Source organism: Bombina bombina, chromosome 4 (assembly GCF_027579735.1).
Source record: "Bombina bombina isolate aBomBom1 chromosome 4, aBomBom1.pri, whole genome shotgun sequence".
Classification (NCBI taxonomy): Eukaryota; Metazoa; Chordata; class Amphibia; order Anura; family Bombinatoridae; genus Bombina; species Bombina bombina.
The window spans coordinates 635,871,611-635,893,672 of record NC_069502.1 but is presented as its reverse complement, the minus strand read 5'-3'; the positions used below and the strand labels follow the sequence as shown (position 1 = coordinate 635,893,672).

Here is a 22,062-nt window from a genome sequence, read left to right as displayed (position 1 = left end):
ACTAGACCTCTTTGGATTCTCCACGACAGACGAGTCAGATTCTTCCAAAGTAGCAAGGACCTCCTTTAAAAGTACTCGGAGATGATCTAACTTAAATCTGAAATTAATCTACTCTGAATCTGCAGAATTGGTCACTACAGTATCAGAATCTGACAATTCACCCTCAGAAGCCACTGGGGTATCATCCTCATCAGATAATGGAGACATACTGACTAAGACAGCCTTAAAGCCTGAGAGTTAGAACCCTTATTAACATTAATATATTTGGATTCCCTCTTGCGCTTACCAGCAACTGGAAAGGCTGATAAGGCTGCTGAAACAGCATGCGTTATCCGTGCAGTGAAGGCCCCAGGTAAATAAACACACCCAGAAGGTTGTTGAGAGGAACCACAGGGCACTGCATGTGAAGCTTGGGACGTTTGAGGGGAAAGCTGAGGTATAGCTAGGACAACACTATCCTGAGAGACAGAAGGCTCCAAGAGAGATATTTTATCTTTAAAAAATAATGTCTTATTTAAACAAGGGAGCAAAATTGCACAGGAGGAATAACTTTCGCCTCCAAGCAAAACAAACATTTTTCAAAAGACCCATCTTTATCATTAGTGTCCATAACTGAAAGGAAATTGGGAACAACCAGAAATATAAAATAAATTAGGCTCAAATATTGTGAAACAGAAAAACGATATGTACCAGCACCAAAATACCTCAGCTCTGCTGATGGCTTACCACTCCTAGGACAGACAATCTATCCCACTAGAATCGTTAAATACAGGACCATATGTGAAGAAACAAACCAGAGCAGACACTGAGAGCCTACAAAAACACTGAATTGTGGGTGTGGTGAGGGGTGTATTTATAGGCATTTTGAGGTTTGGAAAACTTTGCCCCTCGTGGTAGGATTGTATATCCCATACTTCACTAGCTCATGGACTCTTGCTAATTACATGAAAGAAAAAACAATTTCTAAAAGTAAAATCTACGATAGCCACGAGCTCCAACATAAAGAAATAAAACACACTCTAACCGGATCAAAAGAAAGTAGGCCGCACCCGCAGGTAAACGCCAATGAGGAATGGAAACACTAACAGGACCAGCTTGTCAGATATCCTAATGCTCAGCAGCTCAGAACTGGGATTAGACACACAAAACAAGAGACGACCAGGAGTAGAATCTCATTCCTCCATCGTCTAGTGCTGTTCGCCATCTGATTCAGAAGCCTGAGGATCCGTTGACGAATCAGAACTGGAATCCTCCAAAGCGGCTAATACATGCCGCAGCAGCACACGCAGGAGCGCCAGTCTGAACCTAAAAGCAAAATCCACCTCTGGCGGGGCATCTGAAGGCCCCGACCCTGAAGGCTGTACCACTGAAGCCTCAGAGGAAACCGCTTCCCCAGAGGAAAGATCTGATACAATCGAACTCGCGCCTGATGCCCTCAGATTAAGGGGACACGGATGAACTCTTTGCTTGCAATTAGGAAGATGTAAGTGCACCAACGCCAAAGATATGGCCATACCGAAACGTGCAGTAACCTCTGGTGGATATAAACCTTCCATCCAGAGAAGGGGTAATGGTATTCGGGACAACTGCCTGTGTAGGAACAGAATATTCTAGGGAACGCACCTCATGGGACACAGAATCCTCAGAGGCGGATAGCTCAGCGGTCTCTAACCTCTCCCCAGAGGGAGAAAAGAGCACTCTATTACGGCATACGGAACATCATTGATTGGGCTGGATTACCCTGGCCTCTCCACAATCTACGCAAGTAACAATCTGAATCTGAGAAATTCTTCTCCGAACAATCAGAATCCTCCATAGCTTGACTTACTAAATTATGGACAAAAACAACTGGCACCTTACACCCCCAATGGCTGGGGCACTCACCACCTCCTGTGACCCAGACAAATAGAGAAACAGATCCTCTCCACAACAATCTGTCACAAATACAGAAATGGAGGAGTAAAACGTGACTACGCTCTGTCACGAGGTGCAACATGTAGGCCAAAGAAAAATATTGCCAGTTTATAAGAACTGCATAGCTTGAAAAAATTGTATGTTCTGTAATAGCCATGAGCCCCCACATTTCAAACACATAAGCAGACAGAATCACATAACAATGATTAAAGTCCCCAACTGCTCAATAACCCCCCTCAGGAGATATTAATTCTTATAAAGATAAAGAAGTCCCACTGAGACCCTGTCTTCTTTCATTTAATTACATTCCCACAGTGAAAGGAAAATAAAACCGGAATCTATGCCGTGGAACATTAACACGGTCCTTCTAGTATGACAGATAGTAGCGTTGCTACTGACATGGACTTGAGTGAAAAAAGCAGGCAGCGAAACTCGTCAACGCTGATTGCTTATGGAGTTGTTAATATGAGTCGGGATGGTTTCGCAGAAAGACTCTCCCTGCATCTCCGGACTAACATTCATCCATTCTCTCACTGAGAGGCTAACAGGACTACTTAAAACTCCCGTCCCATCTCGAAGAGTACTACCCTCCATAAGAGACTACTTTGTAATCTTCCGACACTTCTCTGCCAACCTCCTGTGAATGACTGGGGGATGAGGGAAGTGGAGGGGGGGGGGGGGTATTTAAACCTTTGGCTGGGGTGTCTATGCCTCCTCCTGTATTCCCCAAAAATAATGAATGTACCCGTTTTAAGAACAAAAGCAATTACCTGTGGATGCTGCTATCAGGCAGAGAATATCTTCTAAGGTGTGACAAACATCTCCACGTCTATCAAGGAACTGTAGAAAAAGAAAAAAACAGGGTAACCTACCCTGGTTTTCTATAAAGGGGTAGCATTGTTAGAAGTTAAGCAAAGACCACCTCGCCGCCTTCTAACAGCTAAAAGTCAACATTACTCTTACTAAAGAGATAGACATGGACACAGCATAGCCCCAATCCTTGTTTGCAGGGAAAAGTACCCATTAAAGGATTAAAATCTTCAGACACCTTGTTCGCCATCCTCCCATGATCAAGGCAAAGAGAATGACTGGGTGTTATGGGTAAGGGAAGTGACACTTAACAGCTCTGCTGGGGTGCTCTTTGCCGCCTCCTGCTGGCGAGGAGTGAATATCCCACTAGTAAGTGGAATGATTTGTGGACTCTCCATGCCACAGCAAAGAAAAAACAAATTTCCTTTTCTTCTTAAATGGAGAGAGTCCACATTCATTACTTTTGGGAAATAAGAACCTGGTCACCAGGAGGAGGCAAAGACACCCCAGCCAAAAGCTTAAATACTCCTCCCACTCACCTCATCCCCCAGTCATTCTGCCGAGGAACAAGTAACAGTAGAAGAAATATCAGGGTGAAAAACGTGCCAGAAGAATATAAGGATGCCCCACATAAAATTATGGGTGGGGAGCTGTGGACTCTATCCATCAGAAGAAAAGGAAATTATCAGGTAAGCATAATTTATGTTTTTCTTCTTAAATGGAAAGAGTCCACAGCTGCATTCATTACTTTTGGGAAAACACTACTCAAGCTATAGAGGACACTGAATGCCAAAGACGGGAGGGCATAATAGGCGACCCACACGGAGGGCACCAGGCCTGAACCTTTAACCAATAAAAAAATTCCACTTCGACCGAAGCCAAGAAAAACTTTTTAAAGGAAAAGGCCCAATGACAATGACTCGCAGCAAGTCCAGAGCCAAACTAGAGAGAGCAAAACGGACTTGAATGAGCCAACAGTCCACCAAGAGACACTGTCGCCCAACAGACGGTCCCCCACCACTCACCCCCCCAAATGAAGGGGATACTCAAGGGGACAAGGCAAAGGAGAACCAAGGAACTGAAAGGTCAAATAATACAAAAAAGAACACCTCCAAGAGACCCAAATGGACCCAAACAGGGAAGGAGATCATGACTATCTAAGCGAAACCCTGGATAATATCGGGCACGGAGAAGGAAAAGACGTCTCCCCAACATCCTGCAAGCATGAAACGAAGCTAAAGAGACAAAGTCCTCCCAGCACCTGTCCATAGAATAGCAAAGTATTCGACCATGAAAACCGTGTAATAGACTCAGGAGAAACCCCAAGTCTGAGAACACTGAGTCCATAACAGGATAACACATAAAAAGCTTGCAAGGGAGAAGAAGCAGTCATCAAGAAAACGGCCGCACAAAACAGCCCCTCAACAGAGAGCACGCTCCAGGCAACTGAAGCTGCCGGACCTACTCACAGGTCCCTAAAAAGGGGAACACAAAGCCTCCATCTAGGCCCCCCGAGGAGGAGAGTATACCCTCAAAACCCAAAGGAAGAGTAAACCCTCTCCTGACACCCTCTCCTGACAAAAGGAGCAAGGAGAAATGAAAAACCATCTCCTAGCAGACTGAGCTATCAGGATAGACACAACAAGCTCACACATCCAGAAGAGACTGCGACCGCTCGCACATCCTGACCTGCAGACCCCCACCCAGCTGGACCAACCCAGCCACAGAGATCCATACAGGGGAAACAAAGAATCCCGAAAGTTGTATAGAAACAAGTGTCAAGTATAGCCATAGACAAGACCCCACAGTCTGACTTGGAGTCAGCAAGAACCCAGATGGAACCAATTCCACCCTCCACTTACCGACCAGGAGAAGCCCCAAGAAAGGACTCCACCTCCATAGGAAGGAGAATATCCCCTAAAGAAAAGGGAAAGATGCCGGTAGGGCAACAACTGTCCTCAAGGCTCGAAGCCATCGGCTAATTAGGAAGAAAATCCCCAACGCAAATGTCCTAGAAAAGGACCCCCCTTCAAGTAGTTCACCATATAGGATCTAACCTCAGTCTTAAATGTTTATAAGATGGCTAGATCTATGCCCGAACATCTAGAGCTAACAGGATTGATAACAGAGGCACAGCCAACCCATTCACCTGCAGAGCAGAGAATCCACTGGCACACTGTCAAACTGACTAGGGGAATGCAACCCAAAGGCGCACCAGAAAATGGAAATCAAACTCCAGCAGCTGGGTATAAATCCACAACCCTTGAGGCGCAAACCACACAGCTAATCCCTAGGTGACATGGGTAACTCTGTTGTAAGAGTAAGAAATACTCTGAAAACCAGGAAAACCCTGACCCGGTCAGGTAGATGAAGCAAGGACATAGCCCAAGTTCCCACTACCGTGGAACACCCCGACCAGCCCTGAGATCTACAACAACCCCATACTGGGTCAGGAAAAAAGAGCGAAGCCCCAGAAAAACAGAAGTCTCAGGGCTTCTAATAGTTCAGGCAACTTTACCCTAGAACTAAACACCTCAACTGGCCAAAAAGCCAGACAACAGGGAAATGGATGCATATCTATCCAGATAGAGAGGAGAACACAAAAGTACCGACCAAAGGAAGGAACCACCCCTAGCCAAAGTCCAACGCTCCAAGGAGCAGGGCTAGAAGTCGTATGAAGGAACTTCACAAAAAGCTTCAGGACAACAGAAGGGATACCTCAAAGTCCACAAAACCCACTAGTAGAGCTAGTCTCCCCATCACCTCCATTCAGGCACAGGGAAGAGGAAGGCGCTAAACCTTCCTAGCTCTGGGAAAACCCGAGCTAAACAAAGTCCCCACAGGGATCAACCATCATCTGGGACGCAGATACCTAAAAGAATATCCAACTCACCTGGAGAAATGGAAGGAGATCCAAAGGTCTTTCAGACCCTACACGTCCAAGATAAAAACTGTATCTAGATACGCTAGAAAATGGCTTACACACACCCTTCAAGGTGCCAAGAGCTGCAACAAGCTTTAAAATGCAAAACCTTCTGCATGCTGGACAGCTATGTATAGTTGTAGGATCAAGTCCCAACAGGACCATCCATGAGCCTAAAACTAAAGGCCAAACCACTCAAATAGCGGTAACAAGGCATAAGCCCACCAATCCTCCCCCACATGGAGGAGGAACTCTAGGTTCTGATGAAAACAGATGTCAGATAGAATGACGCAGCGGAACACTCCCACGCACAGTCATCTATAACTGGAGGCTATAAGGACCGAGACAATCCTTCCAGCCTCATGAACCCATGGTTTCCTCTTGAATGCTTTAGTGGAACATGAAACAATGATAACCTGAGCACTCCAGTGCTTCTACCTAAGCAGCTCAGCAGAAACAGCGACACGTGTCTGAACAGCCACAATACCGAACGAACCCGACAGGACAAGCCTGCACCAGGGGTCCTGACCGGCAAGCTGCATAAACTTTCCCTGATAGGGGAAAAGAAACAGACCTTTTTAAACATAGGACTAACATAGTCCAACAAAGAGTATCAATCCCAGAAACTTCCAGAAGGAAGCAAAAAACAAATAAAAGACATCCATCAAATATAAAATAAAATATAAGGCAACCCGAAGGTTAACGCCTAAAAAAGACACGGGCCAACCCGTAGGACCAGCCAAACGGAGCCCCATCTCATATAAACTGGGAAAGAACTCAAAATAAAGACAGTAGGAGATTACCTCATCCCTACATGTCTACCGAGTTGTACCATTCAGACCATTACACTGAAAATTCGCATATCTATGAACTATAGGGTCATTCAGTGACTCAAACAGATGTCTGAGCAATACGTGAAGGTGCGCAATCCAGTACCGAAAGGCACAACAGTCCGGAACAGAACCCTCAGGATACTGCGGAGTCAACGAGGCTAAACCAGATTCGTCACCGGACACAGAATCTGAATCAGATATTATAAATCGTCTCGGTATCAGAATCTTCTGTAATTGAATCTGAAATGAGCACAGTCTCAGCATCAGAATCTTCCATAACTATAAAGAGGATATATCAATATGGACTATAAACAGTAAAAAACAAAAATGGCACCTGACACCACCAATGGCTGGGGCACTCACCACCTCCTATGACCAGACCCCTGCGGACTAGAATATCTCAGTCGCCACACGGTCAGGAATGCGGAAATGGGAAACAGAGTAACCACGCTCGGACACAGGGTGAACCGGACAGTCCAAAAAGCACGCCAAGACAAAAGGCTGCGTCACTTCCAAAGGCCTCAAGTTCCAAACCACATGCCCATAAACCTCACACATAAGCAGGTTGAATCAAAAACATGATTATAAACCCCCCTGTCCAATAACCCCCCTCAGGAGATATTAACCCTCGATTCTAAGAGCAAACAGAGACTCACTAAGACCCTTATGTTATAGTTAAACCTGCGAGGAGCTTAGCTTCACGGGAAACATTCACATTACAGTACATTGAATAAAGTAAAATGAAATGATCATACAAAAATCAACGCCGTGGAAAAGGAACCCAGACTTTCAAGTGTGATGAATAGTAGCATCGCCTCCACCATGGACTTGAGAGAAGAAAGCAGGCAGCGAAGCGAAGCTAGACAAAGCTGATTGCTTGAGGAGCCGTTAATATGAGTTGGGATGGTTTCGCATCTCCGGACTCTAACTTTCATCCAGGCTCTCACTGAGAGACTGACAGGACTACTTAAAACTCCAGTCCCATGCCGAAGAGTACTACCCTCCATAAGAGACAAAAACTAAATTTTAAAATTCTGACATGTCTCTGCCAACCTCCTGGTACAAAAGGCAAAGAATGACTGGGGGATGAGGGGAGTGGGAAGAGTATTTAAGTCTTTGGCTGGGGTGTCTTTGCCACCTCCTGGTGGCCAGGTTCTTATTTCCCAAAAGTAATGAATGCAGCTGTGGACTCTTTCCATTTTAGAAGAAAAAGAGCTACTAACTATACCTCATATACATCCCTCTGACGACTGTACTCTGAGGGGAAAATGGGCCTCAACATAGACTGAAAACCCCTCTTTATGTAGAATCAAATGCACATCTTCATTTTTCAACCACCTCCAGTGGAGGCAAAGACAAGACTGAGGTACCTGTGAGGTGGGAGGAGCTTTAAAGAGCTCTTGGGGTTTGGGAATCTTTGCCTTCTCCTAGTGGTAGGGAAGAGTAATTCCCATGAGTAATGGATTGTGGACTATCACCACCTGTATATGAAAGAAAAGGTAGGACGTTCCATGACATTCTAAGGGAGTTAAATCCCAGCTCTGCTAGGACGGCACGGAACGTCTTAAGGGCGTGAAGGAGTTAAATAAGCACTGAAAAAGACTGTAAAAAGTTCACGTAGTATAGAACACAGCACATAAGAGGTTAAATATAATATAAAGTCAAGCACGATGATCAGAGCGCCTTACCACCTTCACCAGTCCAGAAAACCTTCTACATGCTGAGAATGTTACAGCAACACAGGAACAGTAAAGGATTATAACACAGAAAAGGCATGCTAAAAAGCACGCTACAAACAATAACATTTAGCGTGTTTACACTACCGGTGAGTGCTAAAAGCCAAAAGGTAACAAGCAGAAGTTTAGCGCAGGTGAAAATAAAACATACTGTGCATAGTTTAGAAGCAAATTCTGAGCCCTTTAAGCCAATCACACTAAATTTAAAGCAACAGTAACCTCAAAAAACAAAGTTTTTTTTAAAAGTCTCAAACAATGCTAATACAAGGTGTATAGTGTGTAATATATGCCCCCAGACTATGTAAAACATGTACATAGCCGATGGGCTTCTAATGTGCAGGTACTTACCTCTCAGCACCTCTGTCCACTGTGCTTACCTCAGCTAAGGCAACCTGCTTACAGTAGACATGCCCACCCTAAGCAGTGCAAGCATGATGCCAAGGATCTGAGTTAGTAACAGCATCTCATCCCATGGAATTAGTGGACATGTTCACATTTCACTTGTTGAGGGCTGTGGATCCACAAGGAGCAGCTCACTTTAGACCAGGGGATTGGTGGGCAAGCCCATATTTCACGTGGGAGGCCTGTAACATTTTTCACTGAAAAAAAGACCTATCACTGCCTGGCTGATAACTCCTTATCTGCCTCTCTGAACGGCAAGGTGAATTCGGGCCTCAGATCGGTTAGAGGATCCTCTTTCAAACGAGTAGATATTGCACTTCACTTTCACCTCACTCCACATGAAGGCAGCAAAAGAAAATGACTGATTATCATGGGAAGTCAGAGGAATTTATAGCTCTGGTGTGTGTGTTGTGGTGTGTTGGGGGTGTCTTGACTCCTAGTAGGCAGCAAGGGAATATTCACACACGGGATGGCTCGTAGACTCTCACAATGTAATGAAAAGAAAAATTACTGAAGATTCAGGGTAAGTGGGAGGGATTTAGCACTGGTATTCTGGGGTATTTTTGCCTCCTCACAGTGGACTGCAGGGTAATTTCCCACATGGAATGTGGCCTCCCACCATCTGATGATAAAAAACACTAAGTAAACAAAACTCTCTATAAGAAATACAGCTATATATATTGGGATGGAAGCAATACTAACAGACAGCAAGCTACAGCTTTATCATAAAAGTGAAATTAGCTGCCAATCCAAAAATATGTTTATGTTTTATTTTGCTCCATTTTTTTTTTTTTACTTGGTTATATTTATATCAATTACTATTAGGAAACAAAATAATCTGCACATAATTACACACTTCAAAGTAAACAAAACTTGCTTCCCCCCCTGTTAGACTATTACTAACCGTTGCCTGGTAATCACGTTTTCAACCTCTTCAGGATCAGAAGTGAAAGAGTCTGAACTGCTATAACCATCAGCTGTAAAACAACAAGTGGGAACAATTAGAAAAAGATTATATTGACTGTTAATGGGGAAATAAACATGAAATAGCTTGCTGAGGTGGAAAAACTATGACATTCTATTTTGATCCAGTCTGCAATATATGTGCATTAAAAAAACTACATTTATACTTACTTGATAAATTAATTCATTTCACGGTGGTGAGAGTCCACCAGACATTACTCCTGGGATTCAACTCCTGGCCACTAGGAGGAGGCAGAGATTCCCAAAACTCCAAGAGTACGTAATCCCTCCCACCTCTCTGGTATGCTAGTTATACATATAGCCAAGCAAGTATAAGTAGAAAGGTAGAAAAGCAAAAAGCAGGGAAAATGATGTGCAAACTAGAACTGCCCCCAGTAAAAATGTACAACAAAAAAATGAAAATGGGCTGGTCTTGTGGACTCACCACCATGAAAGAAATTAATGTGTCAGGTAAGCATACATTTTGTTTTCTTTCATTAGGTGGTGAGAATCCACAAGCAATTACAGCTGGGAACCAATACCCAATCTGTGGAGGCCACGAGTAATTTAAGCAGGATAAAAACATTGAAGTGGCAGAATTAAGTAAAGGTGTGAAAGGATGACTATGCTGCTGCCTTGCAAATTTGTTCAATAGAAGCCTCATTATTAAAGCATAGGAAGTGTAAACTGATCTAGTAGAATGGGATGAATGCCTTTAGGGGGGAGACTGATGGTATCAGAAGAAAACCCATTTGGTAAAAAGTAAACGTTAGTCCTTAAAACAGCCTTAACCTGGTGGAAAAAAAACAGATAAGGAGTCTTGCAAGAAAAAGCAGATAATTGAGAAACTCTTCTGGCAGAAGATATTGCTAAAAGAAAGAAACCTTGCAAGATAGGAGCTGAATGTCCAAACTATGCATAGGCTCAAAATGAGAGACACAGAACTCTTAGAACCAAATTAAGGTTCCAATGAGTAGAAATTAGATTAAATACTGATGTTATCCTGACTAAAGCTTGAACAAAGTTCTGCAAGACAGGAAGTTTATAATTTTTGTGTGTGGTATAATACAGAAATAAATTTGACCCTGTAAGAAGCTAGCAGAAAAATTAAGATTTCAGCCCTCTGGTAAAAATTGAAGAATTCTAGGAACTCTAAAGGAATGCCAGCTAAAAACATAATTTATGTAAGAACTTACCTGATAAATTCATTTCTTTCATATTAGCAAGAGTCCATGAGCAAGTGACGTATGGGATATACATTCCTACCAGGAGGGGCAAAGTTTCCCAAACCTCAAAATGCCTATAAATACACCCCTCACCACACCCACAAATCAGTTTAACGAATAGCCAAGAAGTGGGGTGATAAAAAAAAGTGCGAAAGCATATAAAATAAGGAATTGGAATAGTTGTGCTTTATACAAAAAAATCATAACCACCACAAAAAGGGTGGGCCTCATGGACTCTTGCTAATATGAAAGAAATGAATTTATCAGGTAAGTTCTTACATAAATTATGTTTTCTTTCATGTAATTAGCAAGAGTCCATGAGCTAGTGACGTATGGGATAATGACTACCCAAGATGTGGATCTTTCCACGCAAGAGTCACTAGAGAGGGAGGGATAAAATAAAGACAGCCAATTCCTGCTGAAAATAATCCACACCCAAAATAAAGTTTAATGAAAACATAAGCAGAAGATTCAAACTGAAACCGCTGCCTGAAGTACTTTTCTACCAAAAACTGCTTCAGAAGAAGAAAACACATCAAAATGGTAGAATTTAGTAAAAGTATGCAAAGAGGACCAAGTTGCTGCTTTGCAAATCTGATCAACCGAAGCCTCATTCCTAAACGCCCAGAAAGTAGAAACTGACCTAGTAGAATGAGCTGTAATCCTTTGAGGCGGAGTTTTACCCGACTCGACATAAGCATGGTGAATTAAGGATTTCAACCAAGATGCCAAAGAAATGGCAGAAGCTTTCTGACCTTTTCTAGAACCGGAAAAGATGACAAATAGACTAGAAGTCTTTCGGAAAGACTTAGTAGCCTCAACATAATATTTCAAAGCTCTAACAACATCCAAAGAAAGCAACGATTTCTCCTTAGAATTCTTAGGATTAGGACATAATGAAGGAACCACAATTTCTCTACTAATGTTGTTGGAATTCACAACCTTAGGTAAAAATTCAAAAGAAGTTCGCAACACCGCCTTATCCTGATGAAAAATCAGAAAAGGAGACTCACAAGAAAGAGCAGATAATTCAGAGACTCTTCTGGCAGAAGAGATGGCCAAAAGGAACAAAACTTTCCAAGAAAGTAATTTAATGTCCAATGAATGCATGGGTTCAAAAGGAGGAGCTTGAAGAGCCCTCAGAACCAAATTCAAACTCCAAGGAGGAGAAATAGACTTAATGACAGGCTTTATACGAACCAAAGCTTGTACAAAACAATGAATATCAGGAAAATTAGCAATCTTTCTGTGAAAAAGAACAGAAAGAGCAGAGATTTGTCCTTTCAAGGAACTGGCGGACAAACCTTTATCTAAACCATCCTGAAGAAACTGTAAAATTCTCGGAATTCTAAAAGAATGCCAGGAAAAATGATGAGAAAGACACCAAGAAATATAAGTCTTCCAGACTCTATAATATATCTCTCTAGATACAGATTTACGAGCCTGTAACATAGTATTAATCACAGAGTCAGAGAAACCTCTTTGAAAAAAAGGATCAAGCGTTCAATCTCCATACCTTTAAATTTAAGGATTTGAGATCCTGATGGAAGAAAGGACCTTGCGACAGAAGGTCTGGTCTTAACAGAAGAGTCCACGGCTGGCAAGAGGCCATCCGGACAAGATCCGCATACCAAAACCTGTGAGGCCATGCTGGAGCTACCAGCAGAACAAACGAGCATTCCTTCAGAATCTTGGAGATTACTCTTGGAAGAAGAACTAGAGGCGGAAAGATATAGGCAGGATGATACTTCCAAGGAAGTGATAATGCATCCACTGCCTCCGCCTGAGGATCCCTGGATCTGGACAGATACCTGGGAAGCTTCTTGTTTAGATGAGAAGCCATCAGATCTATTTCTGGAAGTCCCCACATTTGAACAATCTGAAGAAATACCTCTGGGTGAAGAGACCATTCGCCCGGATGCAACGTTTGGCGACTGAGATAATCCGCTTCCCAATTGTCTATACCTGGGATATGAACCGCAGAGATTAGACAGGAGCTGGATTCCGCCCAAACCAGAATTCGAGATACTTCTTTCATAGCCAGAGGACTGTGAGTCCCTCCTTGATGATTGATGTATGCCACAGTTGTGACATTGTCTGTCTGAAAACAAATTAACGACTCTCTCTTCAGAAGAGGCCAAGACTGAAGAGCTCTGAAAATTGCACGGAGTTCCAAAATATTGATCGGTAATCTCACCTCCTGAGATTCCCAAACCCCTTGTGCCGTCAGAGACCCCCACACAGCTCCCCAACCTGTAAGACTTGCATCTGTTGAGATTATAGTCCAGGTCGGAAGAACAAAAGAAGCCCCCTGAATTAAACGATGGTGATCTGTCCACCACGTCAGAGAATGTCGGACAATCGGTTTTAAAGATATTAATTGAGATATCTTTGTGTAATCCCTGCACCAATGGTTCAGCATACAGAGCTGAAGAGGTCGCATGTGAAAACGAGCAAAGGGGATCGTGTCCGATGCAGCAGTCATAAGACCTAGAATTTCCATGCATAAGGCTACCAAAGGGAATGATTGTGACTGAAGGTTTTGACAAGCTGAAATCAATTTTAGACGTCTCTTGTCTGTCAAAGATGGAGTCATGGACACTGAATCTATCTGGAAACCTAAAAAGGTTACCCTTGTCTGAGGAATCAATGAACTTTTTAGTGAATTGATCCTCCAACCATGATCTTGAAGAAACAACACAAGTCGATTCGTATGAGATTCTGCTAAATGTGAAGACTGAGCAAGTACCAAGATATCGTCCAAATAAGGAAATACCACAATACCCTGTTCTCTGATTACAGACAGAAGGGCACCGAGAACCTTTGTAAAAATTCTTGGAGCTGTAGCTAGGCCAAACGGCAGAGCCACAAACTGGTAATGCTTGTCCAGGAAAGAGAATCTCAGGAACTGATAGTGAGCTGGATGAATCGGAATATGCAGATATGCATCCTGTAAATCTATTGTAGACATATAATGCCCTTGCTGAACAAAAGGCAAGATAGTCCTTACAGTTACCATTTTGAATGTTGGTATCCTTACATAACTATTCAATATTTTTAGATCCAGAACTGGTCTGAAGGAATTCTCCTTCTTGGGCACAATGAAGAGATTTGAATAAAACCCCAGCCCCTGTTCCAAAACTGGAACTGGCATAATTACTCCAGCCAACTCTAGATCTGAAACACATTTCAGAAATGCTTGAGCTTTCACTGGGTTTACTGGGACACGGGAAAGAAAAAATCTCTTTGCAGGAGGTCTTATCTTGAAACCAATTCTGTACCCTTCTGAAACAATGTTCTGAATCCAAAGATTGTGAACAGAATTGATCCAAATTTCTTTGAAAAAACGTAATCTGCCCCCTACCAGCTGAGCTGGAATGAGGGCCGCACCTTCATGTGGACTTAGAAGCTGGCTTTGCTTTTCTAGAAGGCTTGGATTTATTCCAGACTGGAGATGGTTTCCAAACTGAAACTGCTCCTGAGGATGAAGGATCAGGCTTTTGTTCTTTGTTGAAACAAAAGGAACGAAAACGATTATTAGCCCTGTTTTTACATTTAGATTTTTTATCCTGTGGTAAAAAAGTTCCTTTCCCACCAGTAACAGTTGAGATAATAGAATCCAACTGAGAACCAAATAATTTATTACCCTGGAAAGAAAGGGAAAGTAGAGTCGATTTAGAAGACATATCAGCATTCCAAGTTTTAAGCCATAAAGCTCTTCTAGCTAAAATAGCTAGAGACATAAACCTGACATCAACTCTGATAATATCAAAAATGGCATCACAGATAAAATTATTAGCATGTTGAAGAAGAATAATAATATTATGAGAATCATGATCTGTTACTTGTTGCGCTAAAGTTTCCAACCAAAAAGTTGAAGCTGCAGCAACATCAGCCAATGATATAGCAGGTCTAAGAAGATTACCTGAACACAGATAAGCTTTTCTTAGAAAGGATTCAATTTTCCTATCTAAAGGATCCTTAAAGGAAGTACCATCTGCCGTAGGAATAGTAGTACGTTTAGCAAGGGTAGAAATAGCCCCATAAAACTTTAGGGATTTTGTCCCAAAACTATAATCTGTCGGACGGTACAGGATATAATTGCTTAAAACGTTTAGAAGGAGTAAATGAATTACCCAAATTATTCCATTCTCTGGAAATTACTTCAGAAATAGCACCAGGAACAGGAAAAACTTCTGGAATAACCACAGGAGATCTAAAGACCTTGTCTAAACGTTTAGATTTAGTATCAAGAGGACCAGAATCCTCAATTTCTAATGCAATTAGGACTTCTTTAAGTAAAGAACGGATAAATTCCATTTTGAATAAATATGACGATTTATCAGCATCAACCTCTGAGACAAAATCCTCTGTATCAGAAGAATCATTAGAATCAGAATGATGATGTTCATTTAAAAATTCATCTGTATAAAGAGAAGTTTTAAAAGACTTTTATGTTTACCAGAAGGAGGAATAACAGACATAGCCTTCTTAATGGATTCAGAAACAAAATCTCTTATGTTATCAGGAACACTCTGAACATTAGATGTTGATGGAACTGCAACAGGTAATGGTACTTTACTAAAGGAAATATTTTCTGCATTAACAAGTTTGTCATGACATTTAATACAAACAACAGCTGGAGGAACAACTACCAAAAGTTTACAGCAGATACACTTAGCTTTGGTAGTTCCAGCACCAGGCAGCGATTTTGCAGTAGTATCTTCTGACTCAGTTGCAACGTGGGACATCTTGCAATATGTAATAGAAAAAACAACATATAAAGCAAAATTGATCAAATTCCTTAAATGACAGTTTCAGGAATGGGAAAAAATGCCAGTGAACAAGCTTCTAGCAACCAGAAGCAACAAAAAATGAGACTTAAATAAAGTGGAGACAAAATTGACGCCCACATTATTTGGCGCCAAAAACGTCAAAAATTACGCAACTTCCGGCGACACGTATGACGCCGGAAATAGAAAAAAAAATTTCGCGCCAAGAAAGTCCGCGCCAAGAATGACGCAATAAAATGAAGCATTTTCAGCCCCCGCGAGCCTAACAGCCCACAGGGAAAAAGTCAAATTTTTAAGGTAAGATAAAAATGATATATTCAAATGCATTATCCCAAATATGAAACTGACTGTCTGAAATAAGGAAATGTTGAACATCCTGAGTCAAGGCAAATAAATGTTTGAATACATATATTTAGAACTTTATAAAAAAGTGCCCAACCATAGCTTTAGAGTGTCACAGAAAATAAGACTTACTTACCCCAGGACACTCATCTACATGTTGTAGAAAGCCAAACCAGTACTGAAACGAAAATCAGCAGAGGTAATGGTATAAATATAAGAGTATATCGTCGATCTGAAAAGGGAGGTAAGAGATGAATCTCTACGACCGATAACAGAGAACCCATGAAATAGACCCCATAGAAGGAGATCATTGAATTCAAACAGGCAATACTCTCCTCACATCCCTCTGACATTCACTGCATGCTGAGAGGAAAACCGGGCTCCAACCTGCTGCGGAGCGCATATCAACGTAGAATCTAGCACAAACTTACTTCACCACCTCCATAGGAGGCAAAGTTTGTAAAACTGATTTGTGGGTGTGGTGAGGGGTGTATTTATAGGCATTTTGAGGTTTGGGAAACTTTGCCCCTCCTGGTAGGAATGTATATCCCATACGTCACTAGCTCATGGACTCTTGCTAATTACATGAAAGAAACCTTGTTTTTCACACCAAGAAATAATTTTTTTTTTTACAAATCTTGTGATATATTTCTTTTAACAGGGTTTTGGGCTTGAATTAAAGTATCAATTATAGCAACAGAAAATCCTCTGCTGTAAAATTAGGTGTTTCAAAGTCTTCAAGTTGAGGGACACATGGAATATGAATTACAGAAATTGTTCTCTGGCCAGGTTAAAATTCAAGAAACCTTGATGATCAATATAGGCCACTGCTGTGACACTGACTAATTGAAACCGCTGATAAGTCTCTTCTTTCAGAAGAAGCCAGTTCTGCAAGGACCTGAAGATAGCACAAAGATCAAAGATATCTATTGGTAACCTCGCCTCCAGAGGAGACCAAACTCCTTTTTGCTGCCCTGGATCCGCATACTGCACCCCAATCCTGAGAGACTAAAGTCTGTTGTGGGTATTGTCAAAGTTAGAGGACAAAGTATACCCCCAGAGAAATGAACTGGTGATCTATCCACAAGGATAGAAGATTGCTTTGTTGTGAAATAAAAAAGTATCCCTTAAGAAAGCAAAAGCGTAGTCCTTGCACTATTGACTTGCAAAGTTAAAGAACCTTTGTGAAAACTCTGGTAGCAGTAGCCAAACCAAATGGTAGAGCAACAAAACATAATTTATGCTTACCTGAAAAAGTGATTTATTTCCGGATATGGTGAGTCCACGACATCATCAATTACTAGCGGGAATATTTCTCCTGTCCAGCAGGAGGCGGCAAAGAGCACCACAGCAAAGCTGTTAAATACCACTCCCCTTCCCATTTTGATCGAAGGGAAATGGAAAAAGGAATAATACAAAGGTGTAAAGGTGTATGAGGTTTAGTAAAAAATAACGGTCTTAAATAAAATGGTGGGGTCGTGGACTTGCCATATCCGGAAATAAATAAATTTATCAGGTAAGCATAAATTATGTTTTCTTTCCTAATATATGGTGAGTCCACAACGTCATCAATTACTAGTGGGAACCAATACCCAAGCTAGAGGACACAGATGACTAGGGAGAAAAAAAAAAAAAGACAGGTGAACCTAAACAAAAGGCACCACCGCTTGAAGAACCTTCCTCCCAAAAGAGGCCTCAGCTGAGGCAAAAGTATCAAATTTATAAAATTTTAAACAAGTGTGCAGAGAGGACCAAGTTGCAGCCTTGCAAATCTGTTCCACAGAAGCTTCATTCTTGAAAGCACAAGAAGACGAGACAGCCCTAGTGGAATGAGCTGTAACTCTCTCAGGAGGCTGCTGTCCAGCAGTCTCATAAGCAAAACGAATCATACTTCTCAAACAAAAGGAAAGAGAAATAGCAGTAGCCTTCTGACCCTTACGCTTTCCTGAGAAACAAACAAAAAGGGCAGAAGATTGGCAAAAATCCCTAGTCGCATGTAAATAGAATTTTAAAGCACACACTACACCCAAGTTGTGCAACAGATGCAACTGGGTACGTAGGACTACCTTATCCGCATGAAAGATAAGGTAAGCAGAATCATACTGCAAAGCCGAAAGTTCCGAAACTCTCCCCGCAGAAGAAATGTCAACAAGAAACAAAACCTTACAAGATAATTTAATATCTATGGAATGCATTGGCTCAAACAGAGCCTGCTGCAAAACCTTCAGAACAAGATTAAGTCTCCAAGGAATAACCGACTCAAACACAGGCTTGATTCTGACCTAGGCCTGAGAAAAAGGATTAAACATCTGGCACGATCGCCAAACGCTTATGCAACAGAATAGATAAAGCAGAAATCTGACCTTTCAGAGTACTGACTGACAACCTCTTCTCCAGACCATCCTGGAGAAAAGACAACATTCTAGGAATCCTAACCCTACTCCAAGAGTAGCTCTTAGATTCACACCAATAAAAGTATTTACGGCATACCTTATGGTAAATTTTCCGAGTAACAGGCTTGCGAGCTTGAATTATGGTCTCAATGACCGATTCAGGAAAAAAAAACGCTTCAGACAAAAGTAAGCGTTCAATCTCCAAGCAGTCGGTTTCAGAGAAACAAGATTTAGATGGAAGAAAGGACCCTGAGTTAGAAGGTCCTTCCTCAGAGGCAGCCTCCAAGGAGGCAGAGATGACATGTTCACTAGGTCTGCATACCAGATCCTGCGAGGCCATGTAGGAGCTATTAGACTAACCAACGCTCTCTCCTGTTTGATACGAGCAATGACTCGTGGAAGAAGAGCAAACAGAGGAAACAGATAAACCCCCAAGGCACTGCCAGAGCATCTATCATAGCCGCCTGCCATGCAACTCTGGCACCCCCCCACACTTGAGGGTTAACCTGGAGAACACCTACGGATGGAGAGCCCACTCCCTGGGATGAAAAGTCTGCTCAGAAAATCCACTTCCCAATTGTCCACTCCTGGAATGTGGATTGCAGATAAGACAATAATTGTGAACTTCCACCCACTGAATAATCCGAGCCACCTCCCTCATGGCTAAGGAACTCCGAGTTCCTCCCTGGTGGTTGATGTAAGCCACAGAGGTGATATTGTCGGACTGAAATCTGATAAATCGGGCTAAAGCCAACTGAGGCCAAGCTATTGTAAATTGCTCTCAACTCCAAGATGTTTATGGGGAGAGCAGACTCCTCCCAAGTCCATAACCCTGCCCCCTTAACAAGTCCCAGACTGCTCCCCAGCCCAGCAGGCTAGCATCTGTGGTCACAATCACCCAAAAAGGTCTCCAAAAGCATGTGCCCTGAGACAGATGTTCCTGAGAAAACCACCACGGAAGAGTCTCTCTTGTTAACACATCTAGATCTATCCTCTGGGACAGATACAAATGGTTTCTGTTCCATTGCTTGAGCATACACAAATGCAGAGCTCTCAAATGGAATCGAGCAAAGGGAATGATGTCCTTGGAAGCGACCATCAAACCAATTACTTCCATACATTGAGCTACAGATGGCCGAACAGTAGACTGAAGAGAGAGGCAAGCAGAGAGAATTTTGGATTTCCTGACCTCTGTCAGAAAAATCTTCATAGATAGGGAATCTATTATAGTGCCTTAGAACACCACCCTTGTAAGCTTGAACAAGGGAACTCTTTCCCAGATTCACTTTCCATTTGTGGGAACGTGGAAAAGATAACAAGATCTCTGTATGGAAACTTGCTAGTTGAAAAGATGTCGCCAGAACCAGAATGTTGTGTAAGTAAGGTGCCACTGCAATTCCCCCAGACCTGATCACTGCCAAGATAGCCCCCAGAACCTTTGAGAACATTCTGGGAGCTGTAGCAAGGCCAAACGGAAGAGCCACAAACTGAAAATGTTTGTCTAGAGAAGCGAATCTCAGAAATTTCTGATGATCCCTGTTAATAGGAACATGAAGATAAGCGTCATTTAGGTCTATGGTTGTCATGAACTGACCTTCCTTAACCAAAGGAAGAATGGACCGAATGGTCTCCATTTTGAAGGACGGCACCCTGAGAAACCTATTGAGACACTTTAGATCTAAAATGGGACAAAGAGTTCCCTCTTTCCTGGGAACTACAAACAGATTTTAATAGAATCCTAGATCCTGTTCCTTTACTGGAACAATCACTCCCAGAGAGAAAAGATCCTGAACGCAGTTCAAGAATGCCTCTCTTTTTACCTGATCTGCAGACAACCTCGAGAGATGAAACCTGCCCCTGGGAGGGAGAAAATTGAATTTCATCTTGTAATCCTGAGAAACAATGCCCACAGCCCAATGATCTGGGACATCTCGTAACCACTCCTGAAAAAACAGGGAAAGTCTGCCCCCCCCCCCCACTTTATCCGACTCCGGACCGAGGGCCGACCCATCATGCTAACTTAGACTCAGCTGAGGGTTTCTTAGATTGTTTCCCCTTGCTCCAGGACTGACTAGGTCTCCAAGCCTTGGATTATTCCTGTTTGGAAGCGGAGGAGGAAGGCTTCTGACCTTTGAAATTACGAAAGGAACAAAAATTACTTTGACGTCCCTTAAATATAATCATCTTGTTTTGCGGTAGAAAAGATCCTTTTCCACCCGTAACATCAGATATTACTTCTGCCAGTCCAGGCCCAAACAAAGTCTTACCCTTGTAAGGAAGCGCCAAAAGCTTAGACTTGGAGGAAACATCAGTTGACCAAGACTTAAGCCACAAAGCCCTGCGAGCCAAGACAGAGAAACCAGACAGCTTGGCCCCCAATTTAATAACTTGCAAATTATCATCAGAAATAAAAGAACTGGCTAGCTTAAGAGCCTTAATCCTATCCTGAATTTCCTCCAACGAAGTCTCCTCTAAAATAGATTCAGATAAAGCATTGCACCAATAAGATGCTGCACTTTTCACTGTGGCAATACAAGCTGCAGGTTGCCATTGCCCTAATACACATACATCTTCTTCAAATATACCTCCAGCTTCTTATCCATCGAATCCTTAAAAGAGCAACTATCCTCTATAGGGATCATAGTTCTCTTAGCCAGAGAAGAAACAGCCCCTTCTACTTTAGGCACCGTGCACCAAGAATCCTTAATGGATTCAGCAATAGGAAACATCTTCTTAAAAACTGAAGACGGGGGAAAACCGAATCCCTGGTTTTTCCCTTTCCTGCGCAATAATCTCTGTTGCACGATCTGGAACAGGAAACACTTCCTTAGAGGAAAAGACATCATATAATCTATTAAGCTTACTAGATTTCTTAAGAGTTAACTACAACAGGAGAGTCAGCATCATCCAAAGTAGCCAAAACCGCTTAATAAAACATGAAGGGGTTCAAGCTTAAACCTAAAGCTTACTTCTTCCACCAAGATTAACACTGTCAGAATCAGAAATTTCACCCTCAGAAGCAACTGAGGTAACATCCTCTGTAGAATTATGAGGAGGATCAACCTGTATAGAAGCCGCTGAAACAGGAACTATTAAGTGTTAAGTTTACCTCTTGCATTGTCCTAAAACAGGAAAGGCAGATAAAGCTGCAGATATCGCAGAAGATATCTGTGCAGCAAAATTTGCAGGCAAATATACCCCACGAGGAGGATGAGAGGAACCACAGGGCACTGCATGTGATGCCATAGAGGCTTGGGATGTTTAAGGAGACGGCTGCGGCACTGCCTGAACAGCATCATCCTGAGAGACATTAGGCTCATAAGGCAATCATTTTTCTTTACATTGTAGCGTTCTAGCTAAACAAGTAGTACAAAATTGCAAAGAGAAACAGTTTGCGCCTCTAAACATAATAAACATTTATTAAAAACAGTATCATCATTATCCATGTCTAAGAAAAATCAGCCCCAGAAAATAAATTTGAATAAAGGACAACTGTTACTTTAAGAAAAACTAGTTTGACAACCTCTATACCTCAGCAGTACTGAGGTGCCTACCACTATTCCAGGAGACTTGAAGAGGACACAGAGACCGACACACAACTAAATATACATTGAGACAGACTGCAGCAACAACACAAACATGCCGATCTGTTCCATATAACTGAAACACAAGGATCACATGACCAGCACATCCGGCAAAGCGCAGACAAGAAAAAAGGCGTGCAATT

The 22,062-nt window shown here is 42.2% G+C and overlaps 1 protein-coding gene across 1 annotated transcript in view; it reads right to left on the bottom strand.

Moving 5' to 3' along the window:
* REPS1 (RALBP1 associated Eps domain containing 1) overlaps positions 1–22,062 on the bottom strand; it is a 704,997-nt gene that overhangs the window by 208,792 nt on the left and 474,143 nt on the right. The window contains 1 exon segment of the mRNA XM_053710662.1: positions 9,523–9,595. Coding sequence (XP_053566637.1) covers positions 9,523–9,595 — 73 coding nt within the window.